Here is a 23,747-nt window from a genome sequence, read left to right as displayed (position 1 = left end):
AACAATATAAGTATTAGATAAAGTAAACTTCAAGACAAGGAGTATTACCATAAACAAAGAACATTTCATAACAATAAAAAGGCCAATTCATCAGGAACACATAACAATGTTACATGTATATATAACTGATAAAAAATTCAAAATACATAAAGCAAAACTGAAAGAATTAAAGGGAGAAGCAGAAAATTCCATAATTATAGTTGAGATTTTAACGCCCCTCTCAATAACTGATAAAACTAGACAAAAAAATTAGTAAAACCATAAAGTATTTGAACAATATTATCACTAACTTGACCTAACTGATAGCTTAAAACATTATGACCAACAACTGCAGAATACCCTTCTTTTCAAGAGTCCATGGAACTTTCACCAAAACAGACCATATGAGGGGGCGTACAGCTAGTCCCAGTGAATAAAAAAGTATGGAAATCACACAGACTCAGTTTTCTTACAATGGAATTAAAATAAAAATCAGTAACAATAAAATCTTTAGAAATGCCTCCCAAAACAACTCATCTAACTAATCTGATTAAAACCCTACCAAATTCTGTGAGATAAGCTTAAAGCAGTGCTTGGAGAGAATTATACAGTGCTAGAAATGAAAAAGCTCTCACTGACCTTAAGGTTTCATTTTATGAAGCTAACAACAGAAGAACAAAGCAAGTAGAAGAAAGGAAACAAAGAACAGAAATCAATGTAATAAAAAGCAAACAACAGAAAAAATTAACAAAGCCAAATCTGTTTCTCTGAAATGATTGATAAAATTGATAAACCACTAGCTCAACTGAATGAGAGAGAAAAAAAGAAAGAATATAAATTATCAGTATCTGGAATGGATTATCACTACAAATCCTACAGATATTAAAAGGATATTACAGAAATGTTTATGAACATTACACCAACAAATTTTATTACTTAGATAAAACAAATCCTTTGCAAAACTTTCCAAACTGACAGAAGATAAATAAAAATTCAAATAGCTTTTATTTATTAAAAAGTTAAATCTATTATCAAAAAACCCTCCAACAAAGAAAAATGCCGACCCATTTTATTGGTGAATTCTACAAAACTCATTTATAAAACAGAGGAGGAAGGAATACTTCCACCCCATTTTATAACCCTGATAGCAAAACTTGACAAAGACATTACAAGAAAATAAAATTACAGACCAAAATCTCTTAAAAACACAGACAGAGAAATTCTTACAAACTACCCAATTCCAAAATTTATCAAGTTTCTGTAATCAAGATATCATAGTACTGACATAAAGACAGACAAATAGATCAATGGAACAAGACAGACTCACACTTGCACATCATTCAATTTTCTACAAAGGTGCCACAATAATCCAACAGAGAAAAAAAAGTCTTTTCCACAAATGATGATGAAACAAATGAATATCAATGTGGGGGAAAAGCAAAACTTGAACCCCTGTCTCATAACACACACAAGAATTAATTTTATATAGATCATAGATTAAACATAAGAACTAAAACTATAAAGCTTCTACAGGAAAACACAGAATAATATGTTCATGATCTGTAGTGAATAAAATGTTTTTCTAAGGACACAGAAAACAATACCAGAAAAGAGAAAATTGGTGAATTAATCAAAATTAAAAAGGATTTGTTCATGAAAAGACAACTTTGGGTAAACAGAAAATTAAAAGACTGAAAAAGTTTTCAAAAAACATATATCTGACAAAGGAACACTATCTAGGATATATACAGAACTCCTAAGCAATTTTTTTAAAATTTAACAATTGGCAAAAGATTTGAACAGGTACTTTGCAAAAGATTTACACATAGCCAATAAGGACATGAAAAAGTGTTAGATATCATGAGCCATCAGAGAAGTTCAAATTAAATCCATAAGGAAATATTATACATCCATCAGAATGGCTAAAAGGACTGACCACATAAAATGCTGGTGGAGGGGGATTTCTCATACATCGTTGGAAATACAAGGTATTTCAACCATTTGGAAAAATGTCTAGCAGGTCCTTGTTAAACCAAGCATACACCATCTCTCTGACCAGCAATTACATTCTTAGGTATTTACCTAAAAGAAATGAAAAATATATCCCAAAATGACTTGTATAAGAATGTTCAAGGAAGCTTTATTCATAATGGCCAAAAACTGGAAACAGCTCAAAGTTCCATCAACAGAAGAATGGATAAACTATGGTATATGCATATGACGGTCTGCTACTCAGCAATAAACTGATGAAAGACACAACATGAACAAATCGCAAAAGCACTATGTTAAGTGAAAGAGGCTTTACTCAAAAGAGTTCATTCATATTGTCAGATTCCATTTATACAAAATGCTACGACACCCAACTTTAAATTAACTGTGTATCGTTCTATACTTCCCTCTCTCCTTCCACAGTGATTAAATGACAGGCACAGGGAATATGAAACAAAAAATCCTGAACCTTGTGAACCGTCATCTGGAAAGGAAAATGACTCCAATTTTCAAGGTAGATTAGATGTCTTTAAAGCAGATTAATCTTAGCATCTATTCTGTTTAAGATAATTTTGTACAATCTACACTCACTTATGTTTACACTTAAATCCATAAGCATAGGCATGCAAACAAGTAGAGACGGAGTAGAGAAGCAGAGGAGTACTAGATAAGTCCTCTAGAAGAAAACACCACAACCACAAAGTCTCAAAAATCTGAATTTTATTTTCCAGAGAAGAAAGCAGCGTGGAATAGTTTGCAACAGGCCACAATGAATAAAAAGATTAGCTTTATGACTCAGATAACTCTTCAAGTTGTGACCTAATATTCAACGCTTCCATGCTCAAGCCTCACCTTATATTTTCACATCATCTTGCATGTCTCTTCTTTACACCACTTTCCCTGAGGCTCCACTCCCCAAATAAGATGTTATCTATCCCTTCTCAGAAAGTATATAATTTTTTTAAATTTCACTTATAAAACTTAGGAAATTTTTGTCTATTAGGAAGAAACAGACTGTTAAAAGGCTTGAGCATCAGGCAGCCAACTTTACCTTCGGAATCTTATTTCCTCACATGTGGACTGTGGATAACAGGACTTTGTCTCACAGTGTTATTGTGAAGATTATGATGCTTAGCCTCCTGCATGGACCACTAGATAAAAATTACCATTATTATTATTATCTCCATATAAGCCTAACTCAGTACCAACAATATTTAATAAGTATTCAATTTAAAAAATAATGCAGTTGGGGCTTCCCTGGTGGCGCAGTGGTTGAGAGTCCGCCTGCCGATGCAGGGGACGCGGGTTCGTGCCCCGGTCTAGGAGGGTCCCACATGCCGCGGAGCGGCTGGGCCCGTGAGCCATGGCCGCTGGGCCTGCGCGTCCGGAGCCTGTGCTCCGCTATGGGAGAGGCCACAGCGGTGAGAGGCCCGCGTACCACAAAAAAAAAAAAAAAAAAAAAAAAAAAAAAAAAATGCAGTTGAAAGAGCAAGTAAATAAACTATTAATGTGTAATTGATTAACAGAATATTGCTGTGACCCACACATATACATTTAAGTAACTGTCCTTTTGTGTTTTTAAAATGTATTTATTTAATTTATTTTTGGCTGCGTTGGGTCTTCGTTCCTGCATGCAGGCTTTCTCCAGTTGCGGTTAGCGGGGGCTACTCTTCGTTATGGTGCGCGGGCTTCTCATTGCGGTGGCTTCTCTTGTTGCAGAGGAGGGGCTCTAGGTGCACGAGCTTCAGTAGTTGCAGCACATGGGCTCAGTAGTTGTGCCTCACAGGCTCTACAGCACAGGCTCAGTAGTTGTGGCACACGGGCTTAGTTGTTCCATGGCATGTGCGATCTTCCCGGACCAGGGCTCGAACCCACGTCCCCAGCACTGACAGGCGGATTCTTAACCACTGCGCCACCAGGGAAGTCCCTGCCCTTTTATGATTAAAGATGATACTACTAACTCATCTGTGGTTACTGACAACAAACAGATGAGCTTCCCTTTGATTCTTCTGAATTTTGCTTTTATTTTAGCCCTAAAGTATTAGATAATTTTCCATTACCTTCATTTTCATCATCATTACTGCATGGATTCATTAGGGCAATTCTTTTCACTCTCTACCCTAAGCTTATAGTCACATCACCTAAGCACATGAATAAAATCCAACCCGAACCTTTCCATCCCTATTAAAACAGTCAGTTCTGGCCTGCTCCCAATTTTCCTTATTTCGAGGCCACCCAAATGTTCATCTTCATGAAAATTTGAAACTTCATATATACTGAGACGTAAAATTAACAAGATAAGTTGATAAATTGTTATCAGCATGATTATTCATTCCACTGTGAAACCTTCAGGCAAGAAGAAGAAACAGTTTATACTCTGGCAAAAAGGAAAAAAAAAAAAAGGGCAGAAACCGAAAGTCTTCAAATGTTCATGCCTTGAACTGCATTACAGTTATAAGTGCCAGATTCCTACTGTCTCATTGGACAGCTCTCATAATGTGGAAGTTACACAGGCTCCCTTAGCCAAAGGGATAAAACTCAAACCCAAGGCTCTAGTTCCTTTCACCAAAAAACGAAAGAGTGGAACTCAAAATAAAAACGACAGAAGGAAAACAGCATTCTAACAGCAACAGATTACACAAAATATCACTAATCAAGGAATATAATAAAAATCATGATCACTCAGGAGAATAACACCTATCAGTTGTTACCCAGTGGGTAATATTCAACCCTTCTTACTCACAGGAGCTAAAAGGAATTAATGTCTTAGAAGAACTGAAGACTTCCTCAATTGATATTAAAACATATTAGTAATCAGGGCACACAGGTCAAAAAATTTCCCTGCTCACTCACCAAGCATCTTAAAAAAAACCTCTCTACAAGTAGTGTCGTTGATCTATAAAAATTTTCCTAAAATTACATCACTAAGGTTGTAACATATCATTTTAAAACTCTATAAAATAGTATAATATCAACGGGACTTCCCTGGCAGTCCAGTGGTTAAGACTTTGCCTTCCAATGCAGGGGGTGTGGGTTCGATCCCTGCCTGGTCTGGGAGCTAAGATCCCACATGCCTTGCAGCCAAAAAACCAAAGCATAAAACAGAAACAGGGCTTCCCTGGTGGCACAGTGGTTGGGAGTTCGCCTGCCGATGCAGGGGACACGGGTTCGTGCCCCGGTCCGAAAGGATCCCGCATGCCGCGGAGCGGCTGGGCCCGTGGGCCATGGCCACTGAGCCTGCGCGTCCGGAGCCTGTGCTCCACAACGGGAGAGGCCGCAGCAGTTAGAGGCCCGCGTACCGCAAAAAAAAAACAAAACAGAAACAATATTGTAACAAATTCAATAAAGACTTTAAAAAATAATAATAAAATACTATAACATCAATAAAAAATTTTTAAGAAATAAAAGATACAGTTTAAGTGTCATTTTCTTGGAGAAGCCTTTCCTATTTTTCTAGAGCAAGGGTCTTCAAACTACTGCCTACAGGTCAATTCTAGCTTCCTGCCTAATTGTAAATAAGGTTTTATTGGAAAACAGCTATGCCTGTTCATTTCCATATTGGTTAAGGTTGCCTATAGTATAATTAAATATATATATATATATATATATATATATATATATATATATATTTGGTCTTTGCCCTCAGTTCCTGGCACAGAGCTTCAAAAATCCTTGGAATTTCATGAGTGATAGGAATTTATTTTGTTATTCGTGATTAGATTCTTTTGATCATACCTAAGGTTATGCTAACAAGTGACTCAAGGTGGGCCCTTAGATAGTTTCAAGAGAGGGGATGGCCAATGAAAGTCCAAGCATGTGAGCAGAGGCCTGGAGATTGAATTCAGTTATGTGGCCAGTGATTAAATCAATCATCCTACATAATGAAGACTCCATAAAAACTCTTGAACAATGAGGTTCAGGAAGCTTCCGGGTTAGTGAATGCATTGATGTGTTTCTGAGCACAGAAAGGGCACGGAAGCTATGTGTGCCCACTCCAATACCTTGGCTGTTCCTCAGTTGTATCCTTTACAATAAAACTAATTGTCAGTATGGTGCTTTCCTGAGTTCTGTGAGTCATTCTAGCAAATTACCGAACCTGAGGGGTTGCTGTCACCCAGGCAGAAATTCAGATAGCCCCACTTGCAGCTGGCATCTGAAAGGAGGCAGTCTTGTGGGACTGAGCCCTTAACTTGTGGTGTTTGGGCTAACTCCAGGTAGTTAGTGTTAGAACTGCACTGAATTCTAGGACACCTAACTGGTGCCAGAGAATTAGTGTTGGAAAATCATGTATTTTCTTTTAAGTACTGGTTATGGCTGCCTTCCTACTACAACTGCAGAACTGAGTAGTTGTGATAGACACCATATGGCCCAAAAGCCTAAAATACTTGGATCTTTATAGAAAAAGTTTGCCTACTCCTGTTCTACATAATTAGTTTCTCAAAGTCTCCTCGTTCAACATTTTTGGTCCATATCACTATTCCATTTATATATTTACTTGTATATAGTTGTTCAAGTTGATCCTTGAACAACTGTGCAGGTCCACTAATACATGGGAATTTTTCAATAAATACTATATAGTATTACATGATCTGCAGTTGGTTAAATCCTCATATGTGGAACTGTGGATATGGAGGGCTGACTGTAAAGTTATATGCAATTTTTGAGTGCTTGGGGTCTGGGCAACCCTAACCCCCATATTGTTCAAGGGTCAATTGTATTTATTTGTCTATCTCCCCTAGAAGATTACTACTTATAAACAAAAAACAGTTTCATTAATCATTCTATCTTTAGAACCAACTTCTTGGCATATGGTTGACTGAAGTTTAATAAAAACATCTATTCCAAAAACAAGCTTCTTAAAGCATGTTTCTATCCCAGCGTAGCTTATCGTCAACTTTAGTATCAGGTCTATGTTCTAGTTCTTAAAAAAAAAAAGGAAAAAATACTATTTAAAATCATAAAGTAATAGCATGTTAAAGCCTGAAAGGACCACATGTGTCATCTAACCCAATCCTTATTTTCAGTCAGGCAAAGTAAGGTCTGTAACACGTAAACGACTTGCCCAACTAATTAGTAACAAAGACAAGATTAGACTCCAAGTCCAAAATCAATATTCTTTTCACTAACAGTAGCAAACCTTTCTAACACCACAAATGAAAAATAACACAACTAAAACTAAGCTTTGAGGGTACCCCAAAAGTACCTTCCATTCAAGCTACTCAGAGTACCAGCCAATGAGAAGGCAACTGAATCAGAACATGAATTAACACACTGCTTCCTTCATCAAGAAAGTCTTGCTATGGGGGAAAAAAGTTATTTGAAATAAACAGTGTGTTTATTGACAAAATTATTTATATTCTGGCACAAGCTCCTTATCTCCTCTTAGACCAACAAACACTTCACAAATATGCAAACCTGATCTGTGGACCACATTTTGAATAGCAATGTGCTAAATGAACATTCTGTATAGTAGCAGAAACTTACTACTATAATGAACTGTCATATATGTAATTCATATATACAGTTCCCACTTAAGAGGAATAAAAGGGAAAATAACATCTTTTTCTCAGATACATATGAAGTATATATAGAGGGATATATAGACAAAAGATATAGATAAATAGACACATAGATACAAAGAAAGAGAGAGAGAAGCAGAGGCTTGGAGAGATGAAATATTGATACTTGATACTCAAGGTCACAAACCAAAGAAAAGGCAGAGCCAGGATATGAATTCAAATTAGTTGTCCCACAACAGCCAAGCTCTTTACAGAAAACCAGGATACAAAAACTGACTTGACTGAAATAGCATTTACGCATTAATTTATAAATCTAAAAACAGAGTCGAAGACATTAGTTCATTGTTATAAAAGTCCTAAAAGAATCAGGTACAAGATGGAGCAAGAATTAGCACCCACTAATAATACACTTCACCACTGAATAGGCTGTCCTCTGTGACCAATCCTATTGTTTCAGGATAGAACAACCACAACTACTGAAAGAGTATGACAACACTAGACTACCTAATCAGATCAACTTACATGGAATGAACATTTTGCTTTGCTCATGTCTCTTTTTTGCCAAAATGTCTTGCTCCACATTGCCCAAAGTCCTTAGCTACAAATTCACAAACTCTCACTTTTCTCAAGTGTTAAATGGGGATAGAAATGCCTCTGTCATGGAGTTATTGTATTAATTGAGAATACTATATTTCCTTTATTCTAAGGAATATTTTTCACATTTTAACATTTCTGAAATCAACATATAACTCGTAACTGATGTGTACATTTAATGTAGTTGTGTTTCTTCTTCCCCCACCAAGAGCTGTTATTATATCAGTAACAGTCAACAGCCTAGCAGCACATCTAACAAAAACTTATAATTACTATTTTTTTTTATTATATTTGGTACAAACAAGCACCAGATGATCCTGGTTTGTTTTGGAAACGGCTGCATTATAGAACTTTTCTCTATACACTTATATACAAATATATACATGTTTAATGCATTATTTTTATTTCTCATCTACCTACACTTTGTTGTCTAGAGACCTTGACTTTGCCAACTGCAGTTTTGTCAACCACATTACATTTCAAGAATGTGATTCCTGAGGGTGCTGGGAAACCGATATATTTACAAGGTGCTAATAGAGCACAAAAATGGAAATGCTTAACTGCCTCAAAACTCTCTTTGTGTTAGAGAAGGATCAATAGTAGAGATAGAAGCTTAAGCTAAGTCCAAAAGTACAGGCAGGAATTTGCCAGAAGGAAAGCTCACTCCTAGAAAGACATTACTACTTTATAATGTGCTGACTTAAAGTTCCAGAGCTGGAATGCCCTTACTCCACCCTGTCTACTCAGCAAACCCCTGCTCCCCTTGGAAGCCAATTTCAATAGAATCCTCCACCTTGAAGTCTTTCCTGACTCCTGCAAATAGTTCATTACTTCCTCCTCTGTGATACTGTACTCTAATACATACTTTTACTCACGGTCACAAGAGGGAAAAAAAGGCAGAGCCAGAATCTGAATTCAGATTAGTCATTCCACAAAAGCCTGATCACATAATTTAGTATTTTTTTTTCTAATTTACACAGTGGTTTCTGTTTCTAGAATTCGAAATCCTTAAAGAAAAGAATCATCTTTCCAATCTCACTCTTTCCCCAGGTTTGATCATACTATCCCTAGGTATGGGCACTTCAGCTCCTAACAATTACCTATAAATAAAAGTATGTTTAAATTAACCTCCCTCTCATCTCCATCAAGTATGATTATTATTGCTATTATTAAAGGAGAATGAAGATCTCAATTTTCTACAAACACTGCAGCAGATATAAAACTGTAATTAGCTGAGGAAAAAAGTAAAAACTGCTTGGACTTAAAGTGACACCAGTAAACATGTAATACCTTTCAATACATATACGAAGGCATATGAGAATACAAATACGAGGGAGACAAGAAGGAAAAAGTAGAAGAAAGGAAAAAGATAAAATATTTCAAAGTAAGAAAGTATCCTTACATCCTTTGCATAATGGAAAATATTAAGTCAGTAACTTCTCTGCTGCCTAGGTTTCCGTATCTGAAAACAAGATAATCTTTGAAATCTTACCAAGATAAGCATTAGCATTGCAGAATTCTAGTATTCTAGTATTCAATTCAGAGTCTTATTTAAAATATGGCACTCCTGATAATTAATACTGAAATTAGCAACCTAAATACAATAGGGGACTCTTATTCCGATAAAACAAGTAAATCTTCACAAAGTATATATATTCTGCTCTCTATATAAAGGTAAGGTTAGTTCTCAATTTATGGTTTTGGTAAACAGGACATACATGCATTTCCAGAAAGTGTATTTTCACATAAAATTTTTAACAGTTAACTCACAAAAAGCAGTTGTTTATTCCATTAAGAAACCATCTAGCAAATTTTATAAGCAAAACATGTTAGAAATAACAGCACTTCATCCAACTCCTACAAAACAACTACATTTTATTCTATTTCTTCAACTCTGTAGCAATGCTTACAATTTGCCTTCCAAAGTATCTGCTGACAATAAAGTGCATTTTAATTTGTTGCAATATTGATTTCCATGAATTATTTAGGCAACTTTTACCAGGGCAGGGAGAACACGGTTTTCCCCAATGATACGTGGTTTTTAAATTGTTGCCATTAAGTCAATGCACTAGTTAGGATGTTTACTGACACTTAACAGGAAAACCCACAATATAAGTGGCTCAAACAATATAAAGATTATGTATATATGTGTCTGTAAGTGTAAGTATATACAGTATATGAATATGCAGTATATATACACATGCATAAGCAGACATATTAAAAGAGAGCATGCTAGAATATCTATTAGTTTCTTTTTATACTTACAATGGTTCATCTACTTTTGAGACGTCCCCTATAAATCAGTGCTGTCCAATAAAAATATAATGCAAGCCATGTTATGTAATTTAAAATTTTCTATTAGCCACATTAAAAGAAAAATATAAAAGAAAATAGGTGAAATTAATTTATATTTCATTTACCCCAACATATCTAAAATATGATTTCAGCATGTAATAAATATTTTTAAATTACTAATGTGATATTTTTCTATACCAGCTCTTCAAAATCAAGTGCACATTTTATGCTTATGGAACATTTCAAGTGCTCACTAGCCACATGTGGCTAGTAGCTACTCTGTGACTGCACAGCTCTAGACAGATCTAGCCATCTTCCAAAACTCAATTCAAACATCACCACTTTTATGAAGCCCTCCCTTGACTCCCTTGGTACATTTCTCCCCTCAGTGTTGCCCACTATTCCCTAATTTATTTCTATCATAGAATTCACACATTTCATTGCCTGTATTTTTGACTCCCTGCAGTGCTAAAAATTCCAGGGCAGGGATTGTGTCTTGATCATTGTACCCTCAGTGTTTAGCAGCACACATGGTGTGAGGATTCTAAAAATATCTGTGGAATAAAATGGTTATGTGGTCATATGTGGCATTAGGATGAAAATAAGTATATATATTCAGACCCAACACATCAGTATTTAAATAGTGGAGGGGGCAAGGGGAAGGAGGAAGAAGAAGTAACCATGAACAAAAGAACTAGAAAACCTGCAAATTAAATATAGTGACAATTAGACAATTAGAAAGTGACAATTAAGTCAACTGTAAAATTACATAATTCAGTAACAGTGCATATTAAACATGCATAGCTGACTATCATTATATAAAGCAAAACTTTCTAGTTTTTCTTCAAGAATAAACTACTTTAATAGAGTCCCTCTTTAACAACTAATAACATGTGCCACAAATGTGATACATCTAATTATTAAATGTTATTCTCATGAATTACCTCTCCATTAATATATACCTTTATTCCTCTTACATACAAAGATATCAAGTTTGGGCTCTAAGATACAGAATGCATTATCATATTGATCCAAAACCCCAAGCACTCTTTCACCAGAAGTGAAATCTCTGTTGTAAATGTCTATATCCCATATTTTCTAAGCAGGTCATCTTTAATTTATTTCAGAGTTTGGCAGCATAATTTTTCAATGTAATTGGGTACAGCTGTCATTGTGAATGACAGTTTGTCATGCAGTAACTAAAATACATTAGTTTACCTTTCAGAGTGTAGATCACTAATCAGGTTAAACGTTATTTCTAGAATTTAAAAAGCCCAACATAATTAATGAAAAAAAACCAGCAAATCTGACTAAAATCTATTTGCTCAACATACTTTCGATAAAAGTACCTAAATGAGTATTTTCACAAAGAAAAATGCTTCTTCACAGCTACTCCACCCACCCCTAAAATAAGTCAGTCAGTCATCCTAAAAACGAATGCTTTTTATCCTAAAGCCCGGGATGAAAAAATGTTAATGGTTCAAAACAACTCCAAGACCACTCAGGCAAGCTGGTTGAACTGTGACCAATTAGTGTAGTCAGTCCCTGTGTGGTACTAATGAGACCAAAAAAATGGGTTACATTTCCATTTGAATCTAAACTTAGTATAGTCAATGGCTAAAAGACTGCAACTACAATCCCACCCAATTAGGGCCTGCTGTCTGCCAGGGGGATGACTTCAACAATAATAGCAATGAAACAAGCATGTGAACAGATTAACACCCAAAAGAAAGAAAAAACACAAAATTGACGCCTTAGCATATTTTATTCATAGGAACAGATACTCCAAAGAAACTACAGCGTGAAAAGTCATACTTTAAAGATGAATCATTAAATCTCAACTTTTAAAAATCATGAAAGTAAATATACTATTTTATAAATAGTTGCTGCACTATTACATATAATACTATTTGACCTAGCGTCTAACATTTTTTTCTGGAACATTCTTTGAAATTTTGTAATGCTGCTAATGGAAAAACTATAATTTGATTTGCAGAAAGGAAAAACCACTGTCCTTTACGGGGTGGGAGGGAACAGGATTTCCTTACAGAGGAAGAAGCTGAACAAAACAGTACTAATACTAGACCAGTTAAGAGAAAAAAGGCTTCTTAATGGTGATCCTGATACTGAACTGCATCAGGACAACAGCTGATTCTTGAAACATGAACAGGAGTTCTTTAGACAAAAAAAGGAAGACATGATAACTTGAAAAATGCAATGATTATTCAGCAAGTAACAGTCAAGACAGCATAATAAAAGAAAATTCTTCCACTGATGACTCATATCTCATAAGCTTTAAAAATAATTTAAATACTTAATTTTAATTTGAGGACTTTTAAAGGGGAATCAAGTTATAGAAAATAAATACAAATCAAGTACAATAATTTTATGACATTTTATAATAAAATATTGCTGATATAATTAGAGCTGAAAATACTTCTCCTCTTTTAAAATACCAGACTTAGTTTAACCTAGAAAGACAATGACTATTTTTATTTCATTGAAGATTTTATATTGCAGGTCAAGATGATAAAATAAGATAATGCATATTGTATGCTTAACATAGCGCTTGACATGTAAAGATTAAAGAACAACAAACCTAGGAACAGAACATCTAGCTCTGAGTCTAATTTCTGCTTTGCAACCTTGGACAAGCCCCTTCATTTCAGCCGTGGTTTACTTATTATATTAAAGTAGACCCACATTTATTTCAAAGGGGCTGGTAGAGGATTTTAAAAACATACGGTATGTTATCAACCCCAATTCTATAAATGCCAATTCCTTCCCCACACATGAAAAGTTTTTAAAAAACACTGGAAATACTCATATACTATCTTTAAATCAGCTACAAGTTATTTCTTTCAGAAAATGGAAGTAGTTGCTAAAGAGAAATATATCTAGACATTTAACACTTCCATAAAATTTTCTATTAAACAATGTTTGCTCTACTTCAGTGAACTGAAAGAAGAATCACAATTATTGGAAATTATATCACCTAGACTCTAGTTAACTCATTTGTTCTATCCAAGCAAACATGGTATGTGTGGTGGTGCATCTGATTAACACTAAAACATAACACATCTACTTTTTCTACATAAAATAAATATATCAATGTATACTATTTTTTTCTTGTTCAGAGTAATATCTAAAATACCCACACTTTGCCTAGTGAAAAGGTATACAAATGAAAGCTAGTTACCATTTATAATACTGTATCACCATTCCCCAAAACTCTAAAATTAATACTTCACAATATAGGCTGTTAGATCACTTTGTGTACAAATCCATCAAACTGTCCTGCATTCATTTTTATTTCCTGTGATCAGCAAGTCCCGAGTCCTCTATGGGCAGCATTCTCTACCACAGAATCAGCTCACTGATGCTGGCTGGACCCGACCCTCCCTTTCCAGCATCATCTCTTCATATAATGCAAGCCTTTGGGATAATTTCTAAGCAGCTACATTTTGTTCAATAATGGAGAAGATTATAGCCTTTGAATCTGAAGGCCTGAGTCCTAGCCCTGGTACTTAATACCTGGATAACCTTGTCTAATACTTCACATTTCCTGCAGTCTTAGTTTCTACATCTGTAGAGAAGGAATGGCATCTGAAAAGGGAGTTATTCTGAGGATTAGTTAACACAGCACAATTTTGCAAGTACACTGGAAACAGTTAAGAGCTATTAAAATATACACTCATATAATTTTCTAAAACAACTGATCACAAAATAGTTTTCAGTCCCCTAACTTGCCTCTTATGTTTGTAACTCAAGTAGTTTTCTAAATATTTAAGCTAATACTCCAAGAGGGAGGTATTATTTACCCAGGATCACCCTTCATGGCCTAGTATACATCCAGATGTGAAATTCAGCCATGTCAAGGAAGGAAGAGATAGAAGGAATTCTAGGCAAAGGAAGCTGTGTCACCTCACGCCTATTCGTTCCCCAATTTCCCATTAGGAAAAATTACCCCAGACGCTGTTAAAGACTATGCGGGATTCAAAACAGACCCCCTATGTTTCATTAGAAGGTGGACACCTGAGATTCCTTCTCTGACAGGTTCACCAGCTCAGGTAATCCAAGCTAAAACAGAACTCAGTTTTAGTTAGATCATTATTTTCTTTCTATGATCATATGGTCATCAGGCTCAAGATAAGAACAAAAATAACAATAGTAAAAAAATAAAAATAAAAAAATAACAATAGTAAATACTATACAAAGTTAGCTTTGTACCAAGCACTTTATATATATTAATTCATTTAATCTGTACAACTTTATGAGGTAACTCCTTTACACATAAGGAAACTGAGGCACATAAAGTGTGAATGGCTGTATAATATTTCATAACATAGATATAAAATTACATAACCTTTTCCTAATGTGAAAATATAGGTTATTGCTAATTTTTTATATCATTAAACTACATTTAACCCTCATACTTGTCCACAGGTAATTTTTCCTTAGCCTAAAGAACTAAGGATTAATGACAAGAACCTCTTTAAACTTCTTGACGCATATTGGGAAAATGTTACTCAGAACAGCTGTACCATTTTACATGCCCAACAATGTCATTTAAGATTATTTTAGCATGCTGATAAAACACTGGTAATTTTCCTTTTAATCATTTGTTTTTCAGGGTATCTCAGTATTACCTTATGTTCTTATTTAGTGAAGATGAATTTTCGTAATAATTAGCAATGTCTCTTTCTTCTTTCTTGAAATGCATCAAGCCCTTTGCCAAATTATTTTTCTTATGATTTGTCCTATGATACTTAATACCTAAAGTTTTTTTATAATTTTAATTCTAAATATTAGTTAGGAATCACTGGAGTGCAACAAATAGAAACCTGATTCAAACTGGCTTAAGCAAAACAAGAAATGTATTAGCTTAATGCACTGAAAAGCCTGGCAGTACAAGTGACTTGAAAGGCTCCAAAGATGTCATGGGTAATCTCTTGGTTCTTGGTGCCTCTGTGATAGCTCTATCCTCGAGCATACTCTGCCTTCATGGTAGCACAGTGACAGTCAAATCTAGACTTACATTCTAACATCTTAGCAACTCCAGTGATGAGTATCTTTTACTTTCTCCAGCAGAATGAAAGGAGTTATCAAGCTTTCGCAGATGTACAGGTAGATATTTAACCAATATCTGTTACTGATGGGCCAAGTACAGTTTCTATTCCTGGTCCAGGAAAGCAGAAAGGAGTCCAGGGAAACCCCAAACCATATAAACCAAGAATCAAGAAGAGATGACTCCTCAATCAAAAAATTCAGAACTGTTAACAGCAGAAGGAATGGACGCTATGCAGCCAAAACCAAAAGAAATCTACAACATTCTAGCCCTCGGCTACCCAGCCACCTTATACATTCACTTCTTTCCATATATATAACTTCTTAAATATCCATGTTTAACAACGTTACTATCTTAACCACAACAGAAAATGCACTCATCACTTCACCATGGGTCTGGGAGGCAGGGAGGAAAACAAAGACAATGTCAAGTTACTGGATCCAGCTACAAGTCTGAAATCTTTATGCTATTAGTATTATTCTTGGTCAGTTCCAAACATGCATTTTTTCATGGTACCTCATAATCTGACAATATATATCTATGTAATAAATTTAACTATCCTCCGTTAATCAATATACAATGGCAAAAGAAAATAATAATAATAATAATGCCCACTTAGAAGAGTGGAGAAGATAAATATGGAGGAAATAATCAAGAGGACGTGACTGTCAGCTGACCCATGAGCTGGATCTGGGCAATCAGAGGCTCCTCATCCCCTCCCCGTCCTTAAAATATATACTCTGCCTACTGTTCCCACAGTGGGAACGCTTCCAAGGAAACAGCCTCGAGAGCAAGGTGTTGTTGAAACCATCTGGATGGTATATGTGACTGAACTTAGTTAAGGCCTCTGTAGTTTAACTTTTAAGATTCTGGCAGGCAGGTGTAGAGACCACTCGTCTTGCGGCTGCCCAAGACAAGCCTCATAAGCTCCCCTGCTTAATAAACCTGCCAGCTACCAATCTGGAGTGGTCTGCCTCTTTTCTTCAGTCTCTCCTTGCCCTCTGTGCACAGGGACCAGTTTGCAAATCAACAGTAAACAAACCATGGTCACTAATTCAAACCACAGTCCATATACTACTGGTCAGAGTAGCAAGAATTGCCTGTTACGGGAATGGAGTCTCTTGGTCAACCAATCTGGATGCACTTATTATATCTTATTATATATCTGAGATATGCACTATCTCAGAAGACCTCACTTGTCCATTATCCTCTATGGCCTCAGATTTTCCTTCTAGCAGCTGTACTGCTTTAGCAACCCACTTCCTCTTACTGAGGCTTAGAACTGCCTTAGAAGTAAAAAGAACACAGGTCTTTGTTTACCAGGCTTGAGGTTGCCCTGGAAATAGTTTCCCTAAAAGCTCAGAAAGCTTTTGGTCAATTTATTTCAGTCAACTGGTTGAACTAGTAACCAAAGCCAGAGATCTTGTCAAGATACCAACCTACCTTTTAAATTTCATAGCAATATTCAGTCTCATAGCAATAGGCCTTCACATTACTCATCCCTTAAAACACTCTGCTTAATGACTTCCCTTGAAGCAATGTGAAATAATAAGCTGGATGAGGAGGCACAGCTATTCTATCACTTGTTCCCTGGTTGCATCCTCTTTTAAAACTCTTTAGTAACTGGATTGTTATTTTGGTGAGGAGGTTGGGAGTATAATGCATGAGGTGCTTGAGAGAAGCTTGTAAAACAGAACGTTACCTGGCTTTAAACTCCTGTCTTTCCTTTTACCAATTTTAGCATGGGGTAAAAAAAACCACACACACACACACACACACAAAATTGGGCTTTCCAATCCTCATGGTTCTTGATTTTCTGATTCTCTTGTATGGTAGCTACAGGCAGAAAAGGCCTCTCTTACTTGGAAGGACAATATTTTCTCCCCTCTGTGCTCTCAAGCATTCCAGCTTGGACCAAAGCAAACTCCTTTCTTATAAGGCAAGAAGTGGACAACACACTTGAGGATCCCTAAAGTTCCAATTTTAGTAGCTCCATGGGCAAAGACAACCTAGGTGACAATCGAAACAGCTGTCCCATAATTCCTTTTAAGGAATTTCTAGGGGAAAGCAGTCCTTACTGCCTTGCACTCCATTTCAACATTCAAGGTCTGTTCCTACAATACCCCACTTCCAGTTACTAATGTCTATGCTAGTAAGAATTCCTTCTATTTACAAGTGACAAAAATCCAATTTAAACTGACTTAAAGCTAATAACAATAATAAATTCTGAAAGAGAGAATTTAATGGTTAGAAGATAATAACCACAGACACAGAGAACTCCAAGTGCTCAAGAAGAATCAAGAATATATTTATCTCTCTTGGTTTCACACTTGGTCAAATTCTAATACAGGTACCTACACCTATAGGATGAGTCTACCAGCTCAACATCCCCAACAGGAAGAGTTCCCAAGTCCTGTGACTCACCCTGTGTCTCCCGTCAGGTTAAATGCTCATCCCTGAACCAATCATGGTGATTCTGGACATGTCTGGGTTATACACCAGCCCACCTGAACCCACCTGAACCAGCTGAACTAAGAATGGAGGATGAGTGGTTCATTAAAGGAAAATTGAGGTACTATTACCAAAAAGGGGAAATGTATGCAAGACAGACAGAAACAAGAAATGCCCACTATTCCTAGTAACATGACAACTGGCTACATTTTTTTTTTAATTTCTATTCAATGCCATATATATTATTCTTTGTTTAAAATAATGTGATCTTAGTTACATGTATATATACTTGACATACATATATTGAAAAATAATTAACAGATTCTTATTCCAAGATGTCAGTTCAAAATAATATTTACATATATAGTAATGCCTACATAGAGAACATCATACATATTCAACAAATATTTCTAATTATAAGAATAGGCAATACATTAACTTTACAGGAGTCTAATTTATTTCAAGATCTTGGGTCTGGACCCTACTGTTGAACAGAATTTCAGAAACTTGTCCTCTACTGCCTAATAATGGTGTCCTGCATACTCAAAATGCACTTACTTTATCCAAGAGCCAGAAATACAAAAAATAAATATACATAATATAGGCTTTTGCTCTCACAGAGTTCACAGCATAGGAGTGGAAACATGTATAAATAACTAAATACTATACACAATACTAGACAATGATAGGTATATCTTTGTATAAGGAGATATGCTGATATTGCACAAAATATCAGAAGTACAGGCAATAAATGAAAAATCTATGAAACTAACTGATGCAAAATAGTATTAAAGTAAATAGTCAAAAATGTGGATGACTGAATTGTATAATACTGCTACATCGGTGATCCAAAATGGGAGCTGATTTTGCTGGAACCAATGAATTTCTTGACACTGTGTTTGAAAAATATATAGCAAAAGATGAGGGAACCTTGAGATACATTTAATTAGCCACATAGTATTTGCCAAAAACTGACTAGCAATATAAAAAATACTTACTTAAAATTAATATAACTTGATAACAGACTTGTTATAGAATATATGCTGCTTAATGTCATTTATGACTAAATTAATACTTTTGAGGAAAACCTCAGAACTCCTTAAGGTATTGAAACTTCCAATATTTACATATGTACTCAATTTAATTTTCAATACCTGATAACAAGAATAAAATATAATTCAAATTAATATGTAAAGACCTACATGTCAACCTAAATTAAAATGTAGGAAATTCTCTTTTAATATAAATAAATGTGGTTTTATTAATATTAAGGACTTAATATTAAGGACTTCATGATTCAAAATGCAACCACATATTTTTAGAGTAAATTTAGTTCAAAAACATATCTTTTGTTTGTGAAATTTAAAATATCTTGAAAATATAATTTTAAAGATATTTATATCCAGCTGCAAGTGAAAAAAACTCTAAGGAAGAAAAGTTACTGTCACATTCAAGTATAGAAGAATAACTTTCAAATTTCCTTTGAACAATAATACCATGATCCATATGTCAAGAGAAGAGAGGCCCTTAGCCCACAAAGTCCCCTCAAAGTATCTTGTTATGCTTTTAATACAATATACAGTATGCCACTTAGAACATAAAAAAATAAAATTATCAGAGGAAATATTTTCTACAGCTAAAGATACACTAATATATTGTACAATTTGTGAAAAAATAACTGCAAATTAAATGTTATAGATTTATACTACCTAAGAGAGCTATTCAAAAAAGTCCTACTGTCAATTCTTTAAGTAAATATTAATCCTTTATTTTATCTTTTCTAAAAATAAGTTTATATTAAAATCTGTGATAAGAAGACATGTTCATGTTATAAACAAAGAACATATTATGTATACATAGAATTTACTTCAAGGAAGGAAAAACTTTATATAAACATATGTTAAGTGTGTTTACAAAGGAAGCAATGGATTAAGTAGTATGCCTGCTTTATAACTGAAACAACCAACAAAGTTCCTTTTCTACAGTTAAATGCTCTTTTACTGCCACATTAAATAATACCTCCCAAAGCCAAAATTTGTTGATCAGTTTTTTTCATCGGTAAAGCTACAATGCAAAATCCTTGACAATACACTCTCACTGTAACCTATTTACAAACTAACTTACTCATCTTCCTGATCTTGTCCACCTTGTATTTGAATGTTTCAAGTCAACTATAATATCATTGTACAAATACGTTCATCTACAATGGAAATTACTCATTTTATTTCTCATTCCATGGTGATTCTTCAACAAACTCCCACAATCCACCTAATAGTGGAAATGGACCTCTACCTTTGGCAAAAGAAAAAAGCCCCAAAATTACAACCATGGCTGTGTTAAAGGAGTCCTATATTTTAATGCATACTTCAACTTTACTCTGCAAAACTTTTAATTCTTTGGGCAAGACATGTGAGAAACCTAACAACCAAGTATCAGTATTCTCATCATATAAAGAAAAATAACATACAAAAAAAAAAGGAAAAAAAAAATATTCTGACAAAGGTGACTGAGACAGGGTTTTGTTTAAGGTAGAAACCGTTTTGTTTTGAAGTTTCATTAGTTCTTCCTTTCTTTTCTGTCATAGAAATCACGTGATAAATATTTCACTATTCCACCTACTTTTTAATTTAATGTTTTAAATTAAGACTGAAAACTGAAAAAACTCATTTTAGAGATTAATATTAGAGGCTTCCAACCTTTAGCAAGCCACTGAGTGCCCTAAATGGATTTTACTGATTTACTCATTAAATAAATAGAATTAAGTTTTGATAATTATTTTTTAAATGCCTATGATCTCCAAATATTTTCTCAATCAACTTAAATTTTCACATGACATTTTCATCATGAGTATATTGGAAAGATAAAGCACTAAACCTACCACTCAAGAAATACTACACTGCAAATGACTAATGTATATTCCACAATCAATATAATTAACAACTTAATAGTAAATAGCTCCTCTTGTCATTCTTTTCCCCAAAAGTTTCCATTTAAAGATCAATTGTACTCTTTAAGTACGTACAAAGAAATTTTAAACATAACTTTCTTTATGCCAAAAATAAAAATGTCTTTGTAATGCAGTTACAATGTCTTAAATGGATTTGGGGATATACCATGTCAGTATTACCTTATTTCTGATTACTCTAATAAAGCTTAACGGTAAAGTTAATCTTTAAAATAATGTTTGCATGTTGAGACTTCATGCCAGATTTTCACTGCACTGAAGAGAATTGAATTTCTTTTTTACCTCAAAAGAAATATTTCACTTCCTTTCTTAACCTACTGTATATCTATAGAACCCCATCTGTTAAGAACTGATCCAGCATACGTTGCTACTGCTGCAGAGTCCAAACTGGTTACACATTCAAATCAGTTTCCAGCTTGTGGGAGCCCCTATTGCCTCTTATCACGTTAAAATGTATTAAGTAAGCATACAAATACTTATTAAAAATAACCTAATATCACACCATCTAAGGTAAAAATGGTATTGGAAATCTGGAAAACTGTAAAAAAAAAAAACCTTTAAATGTTTCCTTTTAAATTTACATAAATACAGTACCTGATAACCTACTAACATATTTTGAGATTTCATCTCATTAAAAAAAAAAAAAGGGCAAGTACTGACCTCCTATTTGCAGCTGGTTATAATTAAAACACCCAAGAAAACAATATTTCTATTAGTGTCTTAAAAAGAATTTGGTTATACCAACTCAGTGACAGCCCCCCAAACTTACACTGACTTTTTGTGATTTGTTTGATAGGTACACAGAAGTACAAAGAGGTGTTTGGTATTTAAACAGGCATAAATCTAACAAAGAAAAGTCAAATATTCTCTTATCTTTGACGTGACACCCCAGCAAAACAAACAACAAAAAAAACCAGCTTTAACTCTTCTGTGAATTTAAGAGGTACAGAAACCAAAGACATTATCTAATCCCTGTCCCTGTCTCAGGGCACCACTGCTGTAGCTGCAGCTTTCTTTCAGTTTTCCAATAGATCAAATAAAAATAATTGCTTAGCTGAAAATTCTGACTGCATGGGTGTGATAAAATCTCCTTGCAAGCAAATTTTTATATTCCTGTGACTCCACACCAAATACAATAGCCAACTGATTGCTCTTGATTTAAGCTTGCCTTCGAAAACCCAACCTTACAGTTTGTCAAAGACTAGGTATTGCAGAGGAAACTGTTTAAAAAGCTTTGCTGCAGCAAAAACTGCACTTACAAGGCATTAAAACATGAATTAATCTTAAATGAACTAGTCTTATTATCCGAAATCTATGATTCTCCTCTCTTTATTTCCTCCCCATGTCTTCCCCTGACATCTTGAACGCTTCTTAGCCTCTCCGTAGATAGATATCGCAAAACATTAAGTCATACACAGTTCTGCAGTAACTCTTTCTTATCACGAAGGATACCAAAACCTAGGGTTGAATTTAACACCTTTCCTCTAATCTTTATCCACATGCCATGCTCTCTGAAGGCAACCACAGAAATCAACCTGTATGATTTGGTGTCCTCACATTTTAACATATGATGTGCACAAAAATTACTTAAGAGGTCAGCATATTCAGGGCAATATTACAAAGAAAGGAAGGCTACCTAAAAAGAGATTGGGGTGGGGGGGGGATACAGCCACAACACTCTCCAACATAGCCTCGTAATATATTTAAAGGCAGATGCAAAACTGCATCATTTTTCCTCCTCAATGGAAAACATCACCTCCCAGCTGCTCAAGTTGGACTTAATGCACTTCTCGCATTTCAGCAGCACCGGGGAATTTAGGCTCCAGGGGCAAGGCTTCCATCCTCAGAGAGCCACACCACGGACAATTAAGAGTGTCGGAGAAAGAACCCCAGAGAAAAGGAGGCCTTCCGCTCCCCCTAACTAAACTCTCAAGTCAACCCAAAACCTGCACGGCAAGGAACAATTGACGACTCATAGTCATGAGAAGTGATAATAAGCGGTGTTAAGTTGGGCTCTGCGCTCAGGTGGCAGGAGAGGACCGGAGGAGAGCAGGGAGGTGGCGTGGCTTGGGCAGCGCGCAGGCAGGTCACCCGCTAAGCAATACCCGCCGGACGATCTGGGCTCGCAGGGACGCGCTGCGTGTGTGACCAGGGGGGTGGTGGAGGGGTTGGAGCCAGCGTTTGGGAAGGGAGGCCATGGGGGCTGGGAGGCAGATGGCGAGCACGCCTTTTCCCTTACCAGGTTGAGCACCGTCTCTACGATGTCCCTGTTGCTGACCTCTCCGACCTGTATGAGTCCAATCAACACTGCGAATTTCATCCGGATGTTGCGGATCGGCACCGAAGGGTTAATCATCCCCGCGGGCAGCACCACCGAGCCGGAGCCGGACGCCCCTCTCAGCTCCCCCATCCCGCTGCCGCCACCACCGCTACCCCCGCCGCCGCCGCCGCCGCCGCCGCTGCCTCCGCCTCCGGCCCCGACGGCGATGAGCCCCACGGGTTGAGGCTCGAGCCCCGGGCCCGGGCCCGGCTTCTCGCTCGCCATTTGCCCCCCTCCTGAGGAGAATGAAAGAGCCGTGGCGCTGCCTCCGCCGGTACCGTTATACCTGCCTCGGCCCCCGCCCCCCGGCCGTCGCCTCGGAGCCCCAGCATCCACCAGCGCCGCGGCGCCGGGCCCGCTCCCCGCGTGCGCCTCAGCCCGGCCCTTTCCGGCGCCCTCCCCGGCGGAGGCGGAGGGTTATTCTCAAGCTTATTCCCGGCGGCGGCGGCGCCGCTAACCGCTGCCCGGCGAGCGGCAGTGCCCGCCCAGCAGCTGTGCCGCTGGGGCCGCCGCTGCCTCCTCTCGCTCCCCCTCCCGGTCCGTCCGGCCCGGCCCGCCCCCCGCGGA

At 36.4% G+C, this 23,747-nt stretch overlaps 1 protein-coding gene across 1 annotated transcript in view; it reads right to left on the bottom strand.

Annotated features, from left to right (window-relative positions):
* The window catches only part of NBEA (neurobeachin), a 627,916-nt gene extending 604,474 nt beyond the window's left edge, over positions 1-23,442 (bottom strand). Inside the window, exon 1 of the mRNA XM_060128644.1 lies at positions 23,100-23,442. Within this exon, the coding sequence (XP_059984627.1) occupies positions 23,100-23,405 (306 nt within the window). The 5' untranslated portion in view covers positions 23,406-23,442. The remainder of the gene's footprint in view (positions 1-23,099) is intronic.
* Positions 23,443-23,747: the final 305 nt, after the last annotated feature.

This window comes from Lagenorhynchus albirostris, chromosome 18 (genome assembly GCF_949774975.1).
Source record: "Lagenorhynchus albirostris chromosome 18, mLagAlb1.1, whole genome shotgun sequence".
Taxonomy (NCBI): domain Eukaryota; kingdom Metazoa; phylum Chordata; class Mammalia; order Artiodactyla; family Delphinidae; genus Lagenorhynchus; species Lagenorhynchus albirostris.
Note: the sequence above shows the minus strand (reverse complement) of the source record. Positions and strands in the feature narration are given on the sequence as shown.